Source organism: Heterocephalus glaber, unplaced genomic scaffold, assembly GCF_053883595.1.
Source record: "Heterocephalus glaber isolate CG9 unplaced genomic scaffold, H.glaber_assembly_v1.0 deba00001504, whole genome shotgun sequence".
In the NCBI taxonomy this organism is placed as follows: Eukaryota; Metazoa; Chordata; class Mammalia; order Rodentia; family Bathyergidae; genus Heterocephalus; species Heterocephalus glaber.
This window is the reverse complement of record NW_028258324.1, coordinates 47,581,554-47,600,436: the sequence shown is the minus strand read 5'-3', so window position 1 is coordinate 47,600,436 and position 18,883 is coordinate 47,581,554. Positions and strand designations below refer to the sequence as shown.

At 36.1% G+C, this 18,883-nt stretch overlaps 1 protein-coding gene across 2 annotated transcripts; it reads left to right on the top strand.

The window, feature by feature from the left end:
• Positions 1-462: 462 nt before the first annotated feature.
• On the top strand, positions 463-15,588 carry Eif5a2 (eukaryotic translation initiation factor 5A2). Of its 2 annotated transcripts, none has more exons than XM_004834590.3 (5): positions 463-626; positions 1,295-1,495; positions 1,973-2,077; positions 14,020-14,151; positions 14,705-15,588. In XM_004834590.3, the coding sequence occupies exons 2-5, from the start codon at positions 1,331-1,333 to the stop codon at positions 14,762-14,764; spliced, it is 462 nt and encodes a 153-aa protein (XP_004834647.1). In that variant the 5' UTR covers positions 463-626; positions 1,295-1,330; the 3' UTR covers positions 14,765-15,588. The 2 variants fall into 2 exon arrangements, with proteins under 2 accessions (XP_004834647.1, XP_004834648.1); XM_004834591.3 differs by having other exon boundaries at positions 477-626; positions 1,325-1,495.
• Positions 15,589-18,883: the final 3,295 nt, after the last annotated feature.

Sequence of the window (18,883 nt, the reverse complement as noted above, 5' to 3'; positions counted from 1 at the left end):
TCGGCGCCCGTTAGTAAAATGCTGCACCTGTGCTCTCTTAGGAACACGCATGGGTTTCAACCCCAAGGAGGGTTACACGCTGAACCCGAAGCTCGAACGCTAAGTTCCCTCCACAGCCTCGCGGGCCACTCGGAGAATTCGCGCGAGTCCCGAGTTCTGAAAAACATCACGTGACAACTACCACGCACCTGAGGGCAGGGGCCACTGCGTGCTTGGTAGATTCCCATTAACGTCGCCCAGGGCCCGAACTAACTGTGAAGAGAGCGGGCCGCCTCGCCGGCGAGTTTTTCCTCAGCAGCCACACTCCTCAAAAGACACTTCACGCCGGAAATGCACTAATCCACAGCACGTGGGGTTGCCAGGGCGCTCTTCACGTGACTGGGCGGGGCCTCGGGTATCTTGTAGCCAATGGTAGCCCTGGAGGGCGGTGCCTGTGACGCGCCGGGGCCTATCCCGGAAGTGGGGCTGGGGTGGGGGCGGGAAAAAGTGGGGTGGCCGGGGTGTGGAAAGTGTGGCGGCCCCGCCCTGTCTCTTGGAGCTGCTGCGGCCGCCACCGCCGCCGCCGCAGCAGCTGCTGGGGACCGGCGCGGCTAAGCAGGCGAAAGACGCTGTGAGCCAACTAAAAGGTGAAGATCTGGGGAAAAGCTGGCGGGGCTGGGACTGGACCAGGCAGGGCTGAGGCGGGTGGCCAGAGCTGAGCGCTGATAGAGGCAAGGAGGAAAGATGGACGGGAGAAGGGAGGCGAGCGCGGGACCGCCGGGGCTCAGTCAGGCCCTTGCAGTGCTGGGCCGAGCCGAGCCGGCCCGGGGATGTCAGCAGTACCGGGGGCGCGGTGCTGCCGGGCGGCGGCACTGCGAGTGCAGGGCGGAGTGCGTGCCGCTGCCCGATGGCCAGTGCTGCTGGCCGGCCCGATTGCCCACACCCGGGCGGGGACGTGCGGCCTGGGCTGGGCCCCCGCGGTGGGAGCAGGGCGGCGGCGGAGGGCCCCACGGCGCGGTACGGGAAGGTCGCGGGCTTGTGCAGTAGGGCGATGGGCACCGCGACCTGCTGTCCCCAGCGCGGGTGTCTCCCCACCCCAGCCAGCTGCTCTGCGGCTTCCCTTCCTGCCACCCCACCGATGCTTGGAAAAGTTTGTAGAGGACAAGAGTTAGGGCCCACTAGTCTTGAGTGGGTGTTATTTATATAAATGGAAAAATAACAGGCCGTGATGCTTGGCACCTAACCTGCCTGAAATGAGACATTACCCTTCTCTCGTACCCCCTTGTTAAAAAGCAAACTAAAACTTTTTGCATAGTTCCCACGGAAAAATTAACCATCTCCCCAGCCCACCATGGCGGACGAAATTGATTTCACTACTGGTGATGCCGGTGCTTCCAGCACTTACCCTATGCAGTGCTCGGCCCTGCGCAAAAACGGCTTCGTGGTGCTCAAAGGACGACCCTGCAAAATAGTGGAGATGTCAACTTCCAAAACTGGAAAGCACGGTCATGCCAAAGTAAGTGTCCTTCTAAGTCATTCTTTGGATTAATCATTGAGATTTTGATCATTTATATTACGTTACAGATCATGAGAGTTCTATAAATTTTGTAATGACATTTTTTTTCCTTCATTTACTAAATGGTTTTGCACCTTTATGTTTTATTAACTGGGCATTGAAACTTTCTTGAATCTTGGTTACCTAAAAGTTCTATTCAATCACAATTGAGAAAACCTATTCTAACAGTTCTAAGCAACTTACCTTATTTTTCTTACAATTACTCATAATTATATATTGTAATGTCTTGACATAATACTGTTTAGTGTTTACTGCCTCTCAATTCTATCACCACATTTTTTTAAGAAAGTAAAATTAGAGGACCTTGGAAAAAGGAGAAAGAATCTATCTTAATCAGCATTGGCATTGTGCCCTTGTGTATGTAATGAATGACATACTTGGCAGAGATTAAACAGGTTTCCTGTTTTCCTCTTTTAGGTACACCTTGTTGGAATTGATATTTTCACAGGGAAAAAATACGAAGATATTTGCCCTTCTACTCACAACATGGATGTTCCAAATATTAAAAGAAATGATTATCAAGTAAGTACAAATTTTCTTTAGAATGTTGCTTGTTTCTTAAAGATACAAATACTTTCTACTAGCAGTAGTAATTTAACAAAGCCAAAGAGTATTTTGTAGGTTTTTCTAACCAGTTAGCATATTAGGCACCACCTATCTTACAAATTGGAGAAATATAGTAATTTTTTGCCAATGTTTAATAAAATTACTTTTCTTAATATTGTAAAATATTTCAAATTTAGATAACTTCCTTCTTGATATTTTATTTCTTTTTACTAATCAAACCTAAGGCTTTCAAAAAAATTATTGGAATTCATGTTTTAACAACCAAGTTTTTGTATTAATGAAGGTGAGTCAGAATTTGATAGTCTTAAGTAGGAAAATAAGTTGAAAGCCATAAATATAGACAATAAGCTAGGTGTGGTGCTTATGCCTATGATCTCAGCTGTTCAGGAGGCTGAGGCAGAGGTATCACAAGTTCAAGACCAATATGGACAATTTAGCAAGACTATGTCTCAAAATAAAACATTTTTAAAGGGCTAGGGATGTAGTTCTTTGGTAGAGCACTTGCATAGTACACACAAGTCCTTGGTTTGAGTCCCAGTACCACAAAAAAGAAAATAAAAACATAATATCTAATACATAGTCACTGAATATGGTAAAGAACATACAAAAACTATGTAATTATTTTACTTATATTCAGTGATCGTGCTATTTCACTTTTTGCAAAATTGAATGTATAAAGTTAAAGTTTTAGATTCAGTTATATTTTCAGATTGGTCATATTTAATAACGTTTTGTTATTTGGAATACTGATGACAACTGAAACAGTTGACTTCATAGGATGTGAAAGCTCAGATTAATCATAACCAAAGCAGTTCTTGAAAATCTTTAATGTCTGTATCAAGCATACCATATACTGAACTCTTCTGTTCAATTTATATAATGAAAAATGTGAGTTAGAATTTTTCTATTCAACTTAAACTGATTTCTTTTCCATACCTTTTATTGTATTATGTAAAATTTTAAAGAATGTAATCAACTGGATTAACCCAAGGATTTCCTTTTATTCTGCCTGAATGCAACATTTTTTTATGTAATTTTAATCTAGTAAACATTTTTGTAATTTTACTTTCCTACTTAATAATGTTTTTCAGATTGCTTTGGAGTTTTTGTAAAAACTTAAATTGGCTAAAAGAAAAAAACAAAAAAAACACTTAAATTGGCTTGGTATAACCTCAAGTGGATTTTTTAAATCAAGCAGGTCTCGTTCTGCCACTTAACTAGTTCAGTGACTTTGGACAAGTATGAAACTTCTTTAAGCCTTTGTCTTCCAATCTATAAAACAAAAACAATGTGAAGAATAACTGAGAAAATGTACCCATAAGTACATATGTATCAAACAGTAGTACTGTTCTGCTTATCTATCCTATGTTTAAATTCCACTTATTATTGGATCGCTGAATTTAGGTGTTATATAGTAATTGTTCAATAAACACTTGTTAATTACATGCATGCATTATAATTGCATTATTCATTATGGCATTATGATAAAAATAGTGAACCAGATTAAGCATAGAATTTTCTTTTTCCAAAATGAGTTTTTCTTCTCGAGCTAAAGTGGGAATACTTTGAATATTCAGTATTTATTATAGCCAGTAATATTCATGCAGTATAGAATGCTTTTGCCTGATGCATGTTTCAGAAAGATAGCAATAGTTCATGTAATTATTAATATGATAAAATTAGCCAATCATTGTTTGGAGCTCAAAATTTAACATAAAGGAAAAATTTAATGAGGACTTTTTGTTCATAGGGGTCCAGGCTGGGGTTTAACAAATGGAGTGAATGAGGCCTTTGTCTTGGGTGCAAAAGTTTAAACAAAGACAGTTGTAGAACCAGTGCTAAAGCTCATAGCAATAACCTCTATGCAAAAGGAAACATTTGTAATTTTAATCCTCTTTTCATTTAAATTTCGATATTTTGTTCATGCAATTTTTACATTCTTATTTTAAAATACATTAAAATATTTGATCACTTTTTTTTTTGATACCTTCTTAATTTTACACCAAGACAAGTATCTCACTTTTTACCCTATTCTCAGCCCTTATGTGGTCCAGATAGCACAGTGGATTAAAGGATAATTTTTGAAGACTATTTAGGTCCAGATCCTTATTACAGCATTTAACAGGTGTGTAACCTTGGTTGGCAAGTTATTTAATCTCTCTTGCCTCCACTTATTAATAAAATAAGAATCCAAATCATAAACTCTCATAGGATCACTTTGAGTCTTAATACTTACAACAATGCCTGGAGTTGTAAATATCCACATCTTCCTCATTATCAAGTCAATATATGATACTTATTTCTGTTCATTTTTAAAAAATAGTTCTGTGAACCTTTCCCATTATATTTGTTTTGCTGTGCTAGTCTTCACTTATCTGCCCGAGAGCCTTGATTAAATTCCTACTTTTATTGTTATTTGGCTATGTGTATTTCTTTGTATTTGTTGAATTCAATATTTTGAGTGTCAGCTTGGCAGTCAGCTGAAGTGAAATATGTATAGTATATCTGTTCTTTGTAATAATTAAACAGTAAATCTCTTAAAAACATATTAATATTTAGTTTTAATTTTATGTATTTTTAAAATAAGTTTAGGTGAAAAAAAATTTTGTCTTCTGAATCTTCCTTTCCAAGATTAGCTTGGATTAGAATTGCTAATTTCCATTACTTCTTCTAAAAGTAGTTACTGTTGTTTAGGGCTCAGTGATGGTGTAAAATTCAAATACATTCAGATACCTTTGGGAATCTCCAAATTGATAAATATAGAAACACCTGCTCTGACTCCTATACTCTCTTGAATCATATTTTTTTACAAAGTTCTTTGTTGCTATGCACCCCACCCACAAGCTAAATGCCCTTTCTGCATTCTGCAAGTTTTATCTGTCATTTGAAGACCATTTTCTAAGGAGGAAAACAATTTAGTACAAGACACATCAAGTACATATTATGAAGATTTAGATTATTGGTGAATTGCCAAAATTATGACTATTAAGTGTATTGTTCAAATGAGTGATAAGTCTTCCGGATGTTAAGATATCTGAGTTGAATTTTATTGTGCAATTGAAAACAATGACAAAGAAAATAATGCTGCTATGAATTTTCCTGAACTTAAACTCTTTTTATGATTTTTAACGTATTCTGTAAAATTCTTGTGCTCCCTTGTGAAAGCAGTTTCTTTGGGAATAGAAAAACCTCTAAAGCAGGAGAGCCCCGTATTTCAGGGATAAGAAGCAAACATTTTGCCACCACCTTTGGTTCCTCGATCTGTGTATTCTACCTATGAGAAAAATAGCACCATATATGGAAATATATTGCAACCTATAAAATAAGTCCATGGGCCCACATAGTATCTTCTAGCAGGTGCCATAAAGCAGTTTTCAGTAGGCCAGTCCACACAGGCAAGCTGTTTTGGATTTCTGGGTATATGGACCAGTTCTCTGAGCGTCACCCATGTTCTCATTATTTTGTCTGCAAAGCAAGTGTTTTAGAAGTGCTGCCATGTGAGAATGAGGCATGCTAAAATCCAGGATTTTAGCAGAAGCACTACAGACAGGACAGGCAAATCCATATATAGACTAGGAGTCCATTGCAATCAGTCCAAATCATAGCCTCTTCTATAGTAGATAGGGTACAGTGTTATCAGGGAGCTAACTGTTTCCTTTGGGAAATGGAACCTTATCGGGGAACCTGTATTGGTCTCTCTTCTGTGAGGTTCTCAGTAGTGGCTACAGTCAGATCAGGCTTAGTGAGAGAAAACTTGTGTCATTGAGACACTGGCAAGGACTGCAACAACAGCAAAAAAAAGGTGAATGCACAGGGCATGGTAGCACATGCCTTTTAATCCCAGCCCTCTGGAGGCTGAGGTGGGAGGATTGGCATGAGTTCGAGGCCAGCCTGGGGGTACATAGTGAGTTCAAGGCAAACCTGGACTACACAGTGAGACCTTGTCTCAAAAAGTCAAAAAAACCAAACCAAAACAAAACAGAAAACCCTCCAACAACAAAAAGGCAAGCTGAATGTCAAAGAGAATCATAATTTCTACCTGATTATTTAAAGCCTTGTCTGTAGCAGATGCCCTTTGGTGAGCATTCATGTGGGCACATTCTCATAGTTAACATATGTGAAGAGGTCTATCCGTATACCACTTCTCTAGACTTGTCAGGCTTTTTCATATCTTGTTCTAGCAGAGTCTGTGTTAGCTTTGCATAGCTGTGACTAAATATCTGAGAAAATCAACTTACAAGAGGAAAAGTTTATTTTGGATCACAGTTTCAGAGGTTCCAGTCCAAGACTGGCTGGCACCTTTGCTTTAGATTATTTAGACCTGTGATGAGGCAGAACACGATGGTGGAAGGGTAGGGTAGGGCAGAAGTGCTCACCTCATGGCCATTGGGAAGCAGAGAGAGAGTGAGAGAGCCTATGCTAGCAGCTTCCTCCTTCACTTTTGTTCTGTCCCTAGCCTATTGGCTGGTGCCACACACACTCAGGTCTCTCACCTCAGTGTGCTGTCCCACATGCCAGTTGACTCTGGAAATTCCCTTATAGGCATTCCAGAAGTATGCCTTACTACTTTCTTAGGGTTTCTTAAGCCAGTTAGGTTGACAATCAAGATTAAACTTCAATGTCCTAAACCTTGGAGCCAAACTCTTAACTCTTACCTAAAGTCATTGTAAGTCCACACCTCTGCTTCTCTGTTCTTTCAGGGCTAGTTCTTTAAATTCTCCCCATTTCCCACTGTTATTCAGGGCCACCTCTGAATAATAATAGCCACCTAGAAACCATTCTGAATGTTTTTTTCATAGTTACCTGGTAATAAGAAATTCCCTCTCTCACCCATTTGTGCGAGTTCATTTGGGGGAAAGTGTCAGTATAGGAAGAGAAGGTACTTTCTGAGTCTCAGCCACTTTGAGTCTGAGCCATTTAGTACAACTTGTTTGTATCTTTAGGATCTGCTCAACATGAACTCATATGTGCTACTTTCACTTGCTGATGGAGTCCATACCCAACTTCATGATTAGGTGGGTCAGATAACAACCCAGTTGATGATAGTGTTATTTGCTTAGATGGTATAATAATATGCCCAAAAATTCAGTCTCAGGCTAGGGATGTAGCTCAGTGGCAGAGTGCTTGCCTAGCATCTGTGAGGCCCTGGGTTCAATCCCCAGCAACTTCCCCTGCTACACAAACACACACAAACAAACAAAATAATCTCTACCAGTCTCTACACTGGGAGCCAGCAACTCAGGGAAGTAGCTTAAGAGTGCTGAGTGGAAGGAAAGAAGAAGTAGAAAGGTGTTACCTACCTAAACAACTCTGATTGTTTTAAAATAGATTTGAGAAACTAAATTCAGAAATTAGGGCTAAGAAAGCACTGTAGTGATGATTTATCTTCTCCAACCTTCTTTTATATACCAGTAATGCAATGTGGGCAAAGATAAAAGTTTGCTTACAATTTCTCCATTCACTGTTGATCTTCTTCCTTTTCAGGCTGTATCATGGACAGAGTCAGTAGTCACTAACTGCCTCTATACCCTTCACTTTAGTTCATCCTTTGCTTCCTTAGCTCACTGTACATCTCAAAATTTAGTGATTATAATGCTCTTTCTAGAATTTTGATACACCAAAGCATTTTTTCATTTTACTTTTTATTGTAAGAAGTTTCAAAGTACCAGAATCCCATGGACATATCACCTAGTTTCCTATACACTGCCTCTGGATTATTTTGAAGCTAATCCTAGATACTATTTTACCTTCCAAATATTTTACTTGTCTAAGGATGCCCACTATCACCACTCCTGTTCAATATAGTTCTGGAAACATTAGCCTCAGCAATTAGAAAAGGGAAAGAAATAAAAGGAATAAAGATAGGAAAGGAAGAAGTTAAACTGTCATTATTTGCTGATGATATGATACTTTACATAGAAGACCCAAAAAACTCGGCCAAAAGACTTCTAGGCTTAATTGACAGATTCAGTAGAGTAGCTGGATATAAGATCAACACTAAAAAGACAATAACCTTCTTATACACAAATAGCAGACTCACTGAGAGAGAAATTAGGGCTAGGAATCAATCTAACAAAAGAAGCAAAAGACCTCTACACTGAAAACTAAAGCTCTCTAAAAAAGGAGATCGAGGAGGATAGAAGAAAATGGAAAGACATCCCTTGTTCCTGGGGAGGAAGAACCAATATGGTGAAAATGGCCATACTTCCAAAACTACTATGTAGATTTAATGCAATGCCAATTGAAATTCCAACAATATACTTCACAGAACTAGAGAAAACAATCCAAAAATTTATTTGGAACCAGAAGAGACCTAGAATAGCAAAAGCAATTCTGGGCAACAGAGACATGGCTGGGGGTATCACAATCCCCAACTTGAAACTATACTACAAAGCTACTGTGATAAAAACAGCATGGTACTGGCAAAGAAACAGACCTGAGGATCAGTGGAATACATTAGAAGACACAGAAACAACTCCAGACATACTCAGCCACCTCATTTTTGACAAAGGAGCCAACCACCCTCATTAGAGGAAAGATAGTCTATTTAATAAATGGTGTTGGAAAAACTGTATTTCAACCTGCCAAAGATTAAAACTAGACCCATACCTATCACCATGCACTAAACTAAGATCGAAGTGGATTAAAGATCTAAATATTAAGACAGAAACACTAAACTTGCTGGAAGATAAATTAGGTAGAACTCTTGAAGACATTGGCATAGGAAAAGACTTTATGAACAAATCCTCAGAGCACAAGAACTAGCACAAAGAATCAACAACTGGGATCTCATCTTATTAAAAAGCTTCTGCACTGCAAGAGAAACCACCAACAGAGCTAAGACACAACCTACAATCTGGGAAAAAAATTTCAGCAGCTGTACCTTAGACAAAAGACTACCATCTAGAATATATAAAGAACTGAAAAAAATCAGACTCCTCAAATTCAAAGACCCAATTCAAAAATGGACATCTGAAATGAACAGACATTTTTCAGACAAAGAAGTAAAAGCAGCAAATAAATATTTGAAAAAAATGTTCAACATCACTGGTCATTCAAGAGATGCAGATGAAAACAACACTGAGATTCCACCTCACCCCAGAAAGAATGGCTCCTGTCAAGAAATCAACCAACAACAAATGCTGGTGGGGGTGTGGAGAGAAAGGAACTCTTCTCCATTGTTGGTGGGAGTGCAGATTGGTGCAACCACTGTGGGAATCAGTATGGTGATACTTCAAAGAACTCAGGCTAGAGGTCCCATTTGACCCAGCTATTCCCCTGCTGGGGATCTTCCCAAAAGAATTTAAAAAATCATACCACAGCAATATATGTGCACCCATGTTTATAGCGGCACAGTTTGTAATTGCTAAAACTTGGAAACAGTCCAAGTGCCCATCACCTGGAAACTAAATAAAGAAGATGTGGGATTTTTTTATAAAATGGAGTACTACTCAGCCATAAAGAACGAGAAATTAGAGACATTTACAGCTAGATGAATGCATATTGAGGCCATACTCATAAGTGAAATAAATAGGACACACATATGTAAATACCAAATAGTTTCTCTAATGTGAGAAACTGAAAGTGTAAATAAGAATTAAAATGATTAAAGTGAATAATTGATAATTTGAAATAGGAAGAAAAGGTCCAAAAGGGTAGGGGTGGTGGGAGGGGAAGGGAAAAGGAAAGGGAAAGGAAAAATGAGAAAAGAAAAAAATTGAAACAAAGTGTGTAAATAGGGAAGGGTGGAGGGGGTGAAAGGTACACAGGTAATGGGGAAAAAATAAGAACCAAGATACATCATGTAGAGGTACAAGCACCCAATGATAAATGCAAATGTATTGTTTACCTAAAATGTACTAATGAAAGAATTTAAGAGAAAAAAAAGTATTGTCTAAAAGGTAAGAACTACAAAAATTATCACACCTAAAAAGTTATTAGTTCTTTAATATCATCAAATATCCCATTGGTATCTACATTTTCTTTGTTTTGCTTTATAGAATGTTGTTATTATTTTTGTTTTATAGTTTACCTAAATCAAGACCTAAGTAAGGTCTACACATGAAATTGATTGATATATCTCTTAAACCTGTATGTTCTCTTTTCTCACATACACACTTGGGTTGTGTGTGTGTCTGCAATTTTTTGATGAAGAGACTGGGTCATTTGTTCTGTTGACTTTCTCATTACTTGGATTTTGCTAATTGCATTTCCTTGTTGTTTAACATGTTCTTCTATTGCTTGTATTTCTTAAAACTTGATAGTGAGATGATGAGGAGGCTTGGTCAGATTTAGTTTAGCTTTATGTTTTTATCCTCATTTATTTTTTTAACAAGACTGTTCCATAGGTGATGTTCTGTATGACCATCAAGTAAATTTGTTCCCTTTTTGTAATATTATCATAGATACTATCTATAACGGAGGCAAAGTAGTGATAAGTAGTGATTTGATCTTCCTGGGTGCTTTGTTTGTTTGATTTGATTTGGTTTTGGTTTTGGTTTTGTGGTGCTAGGAATTGAAGGCAGGGCCTTCACACTGAGCTATATCTCAGCCCCTTTTTATTCTTTATTTTGAGACAGGGTCTTGCTAGATCACTGAGTAGCCCACATGGGGCTCCAATTGAAATCCTGCCTCAGCCTCCCAGAGTGCTGAGATTACGGGTGTCACCATGACCAGCTTCATGCCTTCATTTTTAAAAGCCAAAATATAAAAAATTTCTTTCATCATTTTTTTGTTTACCTTGAGTTATAGTGTATCTACTGTATATGTATGTATATGTGTGATATATATATATATATATATATTATATACACAAAGAAATCCAGCATAAATGCCTGATTCTTTCCCTTCAGTTACCAGTTTTCAAAATGAGTTGGTTCCCGGGGCCAGGGATTTAGCTCAGTGGTTCTGCTGCCTGCTTTGAAAGCGCAGGGTCCTGAGTTCAATCCCTGGTACTAAAAAACAAAAAAAACAAAACAAAATGTGTTGGTTCCTACCATCTACTAAAGATGACCTTTTTTCACTATAAACTTGAATATTTAAAGTTATTTTTCCCATTTGCTTTTTCAGCTATATTTTCTTTTGTAATTTGAATCATTGTGACTTTATTTACAATTTTTCAGAGTATTAAATCATCAAACTTTCATCAATCTGATAAAAAAATTATATATTAAATGTCTATAATTTTTTAAAGCATTAGAAACTGACTTAGAGCAGGATCAGGAAATAACAGCCCATGGACCAAATCTGGTCTGCTGTCTTTTTTATAAGGCCCACAAGCTAAGAATGGATTTTACATTTTTAAATATTGAGGAAAAAATAATATTTTGTGATGTAAGAAATTTAAGATGTAATGTTCGTAAAACTTGCTATGGAACCCACCCATGCTGAGGACAACTTTGTGTTTGTGAATTAAACCACATTTTTGGCCTCTAAAACAAATAAACAAAATGTATGTTTTAATCTATTGTTATTATCTTTATGGATTCCAAATTGTTCTGTCTTTGGCCACTCAGAGATTATTCAAATTCTAGGTCCCTTTGACATGCAGCTAATTAATGGTCTTTGATACCTCCTTACTTTCTAGTATAATAACTTGCTCTAGGTTCATCTTATATACCTCCCACTCTGGACATTCAATCACCTATTTTTCCAAGGAAGCCTGTATTCTCTTAGGAAATAAAAGACACCACATTCTGATACCAGTAAAATCTCATATACTACTCAGAAGCTTGGTAGACCACCACATACCCAACACTTCTGTTACAAGTTTCCTGACCCTGACCTCTGCCTTCTTCCTACTTGCTATTATCAAAATGATTACTCACCCTACCAAAAGAAATATTGTTCAAAAACATCTAACATTTATCAAATGAGTAGATTTGGTTAAAGGTGAAGGATCAGAAGGAAATGTTTAGAATTGGCTTTTAACAGTCTCTTCACCTCCCCCACCTTCCAATTCTAGTATCAGAGAGTGCTTTAAGAAAAGATGAAAAATTACCCAAAAGTATGCTTGAGGCTTAACAGTGATGTCACTGGCCTTTTTTTATTTAAGGATTGCAAGTTACAAAGGGGAAAAGGATACTTTTAGAGTAGGAAAATATGACATATACCGCCTTACCCAAATGATCAAAGTTAGCATCAAGAGAAATGAAACATCACCATCATTTGCCGCCTCACATGACATTTTTGAGGACCCATCATTCCTTCCAAAATTATATTACCTGAACCTTGAAAAACCAGTGAGACAAACCCAAACTGTAGAACATTCTGTAAAACAGTAAACCTGTGCTTATCAGAAAATGTCAACGTCATGGATGACAAAGGGTGAAGACACTATTCCAAATTCAAAGAAACAAAATCAGTATTGACAGCCAGATAAATACAAAGTGTGATCCTGGAGTTGGAGAGATAAGTTACTATCAAAAACAATATTGGAACAATTGACAAATTTGAATGTGGACTGTTTATTGGTTAATAGGCTATGAGTGTTAAATTTCCCAATTTTAAAAAATAAATTGGTTTTATAAGAGTATGTCCTTGTTCTTGGGGAAAATACTCAAGTATTTATTGCTGAAAAGTCATGTTGTATGAAACTTAGTCTGAAATGATTCAGTAAAAATGAGAATGATAATTTTTTATATCGCATATATATAAAGAAAATGTTTATGTGATTAAACATTAACACAGTGAATCTTGGTAAAGAATATGGGATTTCATTGCATTATTTTTGCAACTTTTCTATCAGTAAATTTTGCTTAAGCTTTCATAATAAATCCAGTTAAATGTCAGATAGTCATTTCAATGTTTTTGACTCCTATTGTATGTGTTAGCATCTGGTATTCTGGGTGATTATTTTTTAAAAGTGTTGGAATTTGAGGTACACTGATGACATGTATGCTTTTAAAATGAAAGAGTGGGGCTATTTCCTATTCCTATAAGAGAAATTTAATTATATCAAAACTGCTTTTTGCACATTAGGTTGATGACTGGGTTTGTTTGTATTGATGTTATCAATAAGCTAGTGTTTCGTTTTTTTATAAAAAAAAAACTTTTGTGGCCAGGGATTTAGCTCAGTGGTGCCGCCGCCTGCCTCGCAAGCACAAGGACCAGAGTTTGATCCCTGGTACCAAAAAAAAAAAAAAAAACAACTTTTGTAACAGAATAAGAGAATAACAATAGTTTTTTTTTGGTTTTTTGTTTTTTGGCGGAGTGGTACCGGGGATCAAACTCGGGTCCTTGTGCTCATGAGGCAGGCGGCCAAGCCACTGAGCTAAATCCCCAGCCTGAGAATAACAATAGTTAATACATTGTGTATCATTATCTTCAAAGTAGTTACTCAGATTTTTAAAAATCTTATTAGCAGTGAGCTGGGGACCAGAATTTTTCCACTTAACTTTGTTTATAATCAAATTTAAAAATACACTGTTTGTAATATTGAAAATAATTTGTATATCCATTAATGGGAAAATAATTTCAGTCAGAATATATCCATGCACTTGTGTAGTGGTTAGTTAGATTAAGGCAGATCTACATTTTCTGATTTGGAAAGATTTCTAAGATATGATTAACTAAAAACAGCTTACTGAAAAATAATCCCAATTGAAAAGCAACTATATTTATATTGTGCCTAATTATAAATGCTTCAGAATACACTATAAAGAAGGCTACACTGTTTAATAATGCAGAGATTGAACAGGGAGAGTACAGAAAGGAAGGGACTTATACTGAACTTCTATTCTGAATTTTATACATTTGTATTTTGGCATTTTAAATATATAAAATGTTAATGTATTACTGTGTACTTACACAAATCAATGGGGGGTGCAGTTTATGTAAACATTACAAAGAAATGGGTATAATCTAATCAGTGCAAATAATATAATTTCTTCTAATAGCTGATATGCATTCAGGATGGTTACCTTTCCCTGCTAACAGAAACTGGTGAAGTCCGTGAGGATCTTAAACTGCCAGAAGGTGAACTAGGCAAAGAAATAGAAGGAAAATACAATGCAGGTGAAGATGTACAGGTAAAGATCTATGGAAAGACTATTTTTTAAACCATTTTATAAAAACTTTGGACTAAACTAATTAGTATAAAATACTACTTATGAAATGTCTCTTAAAAGTACTGCTTAAATGTTGAAAATGATCTCCTTCAAAAACAATTACCAAAGAAGTATTGAAGTTCATTTTTTGCTGCATGGACACTGTCAACTCCGTGTTTGCTTTGAAGATCTACATATAATCTATTCTTAAGGATAAGAAAAGATGCTAAGGATCGTTAAAGAGTGAGGGAGATGTACTCTTTGTTGCAGCTTTCTGAAGTATAACATCTAGTAAGTGTTGAAATATTTATAGTTCTTCTTTTCTGTTTCTTGAAAGTTGTCTTGTAAAAGCACAATTTGAGAAATTCTGTTTCAGAAAACTGTAAAGAAAGTAGATTATTTGCTTTAGATTACTCCTTTTCAAAGTCAGTCCATATAAAATATCCACAAGTATATAATAATATATGGTGAAGTAAGTATATATTCTATATGATTGCCTTCTGAGTAGTTTTTTTGTCTGCATCTTTTCTTCTAGGTTTCTGTCATGTGTGCCATGAGCGAAGAGTATGCTGTAGCCATAAAGCCCTGCAAATAAATGAGAATGTGAGACAACCAAACTGCTTAGGTCTGGATCAACTGCAGATACAAAGTTTGGTTCTAATTGTCACCAAAGCTATGGCCTCCATAAGCAACCTCATTCTTTATCTCTCTCCTCCTCTCTCTCTCTCTCTCTCTCTTTCTCTCTCTCTCCTTTTTAAATTGTGCTGGGTTAGTTTTGCAGGCAGTTGGTAACTTTTTTGAAAACCAAGCTGTACAATTCTTTTTTTTTTTCAATTTTCCTATAACATTCCTTCCTATAACATTCCTGTGGCTTTCAGTATGTATGTCCAAGAGACAGACAAGGCCGCCTCAGCAGATGTGATTTGTCTGAGCAAATCATTCCTGAATTTTAATCACATGATTAACAAACCAGTGTTTTAAATCAGACAGTGTAGCATCTAGTGGTATTGAAGTACCACATATAAGTTGAATTACTCTGCATTAATTTTAGATTTAATGTCATAAAATATGTAGATTATTGATTGGAATTGTCAGTTTCAGCCTGTGTATAGCAAACATATCTTTAAACAAAAGTCATGTTATCAGAGTGTCATTTACTTTGGTGGCTATGTGCCACCACATATACTCAGTAATACTGTTCTTTGCCAAATGTCCAGCTTAGTATAACTTTGCATGGTGGTTTTAGTAACCACTTGGGGGTTGACAGAGGGACACTGAACTGTTTGGTGAACATGAGCAAGTCAGATTGTAAAGAATACATGAAGAGGCCCGGGGATTTAGCTCAGTGGTTCTGGCACCTGCCTTGCAAGTGCAGGGTCCCAGTTTCGATCCCCAGTACCAAAAGGAAAAAAAAGAATACATGAAGAACTGTGGCAAAGAAAGTTACTGGAACTCTGTTTTTTATTTGACATCTTTATAATCAGCATAAAAAATAATGGATTTTTAGTTGTATTTTGGCTTTTAATTTTTGTTTCCCAGCCTCCATCTCCCAATACTGAAAGGATTACCTGCCTAACAAAATACTATGCAGTATTTTTTTCCAATCATGTTAATGCATGTTGGTATTTATCAGTAATAGCACCTTTCCAACCATGTTAAGTAGAATTTTTTACATTAAATATTTGTTAGACTAAAACTGGGAATTCTTAAGTTGATTTGGAATTCTTGACTTTAGTTAAATTTGTGCACATTTTTGTCTAAAGTGAAATGAATGTGAATCATGGGAGAAATACTACTTAACTTGAAAATTAAGTATATGTAATTCTTCTGATTGTCTTGTTACTTAATTCAGTTACTGATGTGAACTATAACAACAAAGGAATTCTATAAACTGAATTATTTAAAAAGTGTTTTAGGTGACACCATTGCCTTTCTATTTAGTCTTTTAGATTGTATGTATATTATTTTCAGAATTTTAGACATTGTTATAAGATTTGCAAAGACCCTTGACTCAATAGCATTCATTATTTGGAGTGAAACCTGGAACAAAATCACTATATCTTATTATGCCTTGATTCTATAAAACTGGTTATGAGATCTCTCCTACAGTGCTTTCGCCACAGAAACATCTGTTCTTATCATCTAGAGGAAATGTATCTGATACTTATCTAATCAATGACTAGAAGTAGCACTTGGGCTACAATATTCCAAGTTTTAGTTGCTTAATTTGTACACATTTTTAAGTCTTAGCCTCACCAAACACATGTAGAGAAGATGCAAGTTATTTTAAAAAAAGTTTGAGGAAGAGAATTCTAAAGCACAAGAAATACTGAGATTGTAGTTAGTTGATTTTAGTGTAACATTTTAGCTTTTGCCTATCCAAAGCACAATTAAGAATTGGGCTTAATTTTTCCAGCATTCTATTTAAGTATCTACTACACACTGTTCTAGTTTTTTAGTACTCTAATCTCTGGTGTTTATCTTACTTGCTACTGGTTGATAGTTACCCAGAGGAAGTCTATAAAGTTATTGATCTATGCTGCTTGCTAGTCATTCATCTGGCCCCAGTTATAACCATATGAGTGTTCTGATTTAGTATTAATTCTGGATTAGCATGCCCTTGTTCTTCCCAACTTGTCAAACTTTGCATAAATATATTTTCAGTTGTGATAGAAGGGTGTACAGATTATAACAATGAATCTCTTATCTCCATACCTTGAATGGAAAAAGCTATTTATGCATAAACATTTCATTTTAAATACTATATGAAGTGTAAATATTCTAACATGTATAGATTTCAAAGATAGGGGATTGTTTATTTTCATTTAAGTCAATAGATGTTTCTCTAGAACAAGATATTTCATTTAGTAAAGCTTTATAAATTGTATTACAAGGAAGCAGGGAACATGTATTTTTTAACATAGAAGTGACATTGTTCTTTTTGACATCAGAGAAATGTTAAAAGTTGATTTCTAGCACTGTTGTATTTTTTTGTAGCAAACATTAAATATCACAAATTATACATAAAATATAAATTGTCATGGTGATAGGTTATACCGTAATACACCATTCTTGTCTGTACACATTTTGCCAATTTTTAGACAGTATTAGCAGGTTGAATGTTTGTTTCTAGAATATGTTTTATTTCTACTGTGAAGACTGTTACGCTTTATCTGCTAAAAAGTTGTACTTTGACTTAGTATTTACATCATGGACCTAATTATGATGTTTCTTCCATGCTCCCCTCCAAGGGCTGTCAGTTACTTGAACAAATTATTGTTAACTGAGCTCTTGACTCTGCTTTCCTTAGTGGTACAAATTTCTGTGCCAATGCTTTATATAAATTACCAGAATTTCTGCAGCCAGACCATGATATCTTTTAACAGGAAATGCTGCAATAAAATGTTTAGGCTGTAAAGTTTGGGAACACAATTTTTCATTACAGCACAATGTGAGTGTGTGTATGTACACACATAGCTTTGTATATTTATTCTTTTTCCAAAGTCCTTCCAACTACTAAAAGTACTGTAGTCTGGTAGTGCCTCAAATGTTGGTAAATTTTTTTTTATTTACAACCTTTCCAGAATTTGGTTTTGTAGCTTAAGGTTTCTCGATTAGATTATTTCTAGTTGAGCTATAATTTGAATGCATTATTCTCAGGGCTGTTCATGCTAAGAGTTGAAGTTTCATTTTAAAGCTAACTGTCTGAAAGTATATTGCAAACTTCCCAAATGATAATACTCTAATGCATATATATAAAATTCTTAATGTCAACATATTTAAACTTCTTAGTATTTAAGAAAAAATGGAAACTTTAGTAGCAACTATACTGGAATTTTGCCATATTTTTCATTTTAGGATAGAATTAGGCAGTCTTACTGTAGAACTCAATCCTTAGGGATATATTGATAGCATTCCTTTGGCATGGACCCCAAAGATAGTTTCAGAGACAGATATTGTAGGTTCTCAACCATATTTGGGAACAAAGACTGAAAATTCATAATGGTCTTTTGGGTATCTTAAAATGTTTACATACTGAATTCTATTATATGAGCTAAGAACACATTTAGTATGAGGAAATATGGCTCTTAGTATAAAAGCAAAAATATAAGCGTATTTCCTTGAACAGTATATTACACTGATAAAGTTTTAAATTTTCCAGTACCATTTAAATACAATATTTCATAGGTTTCAAGCCTTTTTTCTGCTAGCATTCAGAAAAGTAATAGGCAACAAAGATTTAAGAAAAATTCATGGCGGAAATCTTAAAATTGAGAAAATTCAGTCTGTTAAGTTTAATATATTAAACTTTTTCTCTAAATTGGGTATATGGCATCATTATTTGATTTTGGCAGGAACATTCGGATTTAGTTTACGGAACACAGATGTTCTGTGGGAACATGGCTTGAAGTTACAATGTAACTCAGTATTTTTCCATTAAATAAATATCTGAACACCAACTTAACTACCAAGTGAGGTCAAGTGCCTGAAAAGTGCTGTATACATCTAATAAACATGTTTTCTGTATGTGAAAAATGCATCTTTTAGCAGTGCATACCAAGCTTTCATCCGCTAGAAATACCCTTGTTGCCAAACTTTGCCATTCGTTCAGCACTATTCTCCTCTCCCTATAACAAGGAGAAACCTATTTTACAATAAAAAAGATTCTTTTATTTATATGAAGTCCTTAAAACCATTTCTTGATATTAGAATT

What these genes read in the sequence shown, in the direction of transcription:
- Eif5a2 (XM_004834590.3), top strand. Translation starts at nt 1,331, where the DNA reads ATGGCGGACGAAATTGATTTCACTACTGGTGATGCCGGTGCTTCCAGC. An exon ending in TTAAAAGAAATGATTATCAA is followed by an intron (nt 2,078 to 14,019) that starts GTAAGTACAAAT and finishes TTCTTCTAATAG; the next exon opens with CTGATATGCATTCAGGATGG. An exon ending in ATGCAGGTGAAGATGTACAG is followed by an intron (nt 14,152 to 14,704) that starts GTAAAGATCTAT and finishes CTTTTCTTCTAG; the next exon opens with GTTTCTGTCATGTGTGCCAT.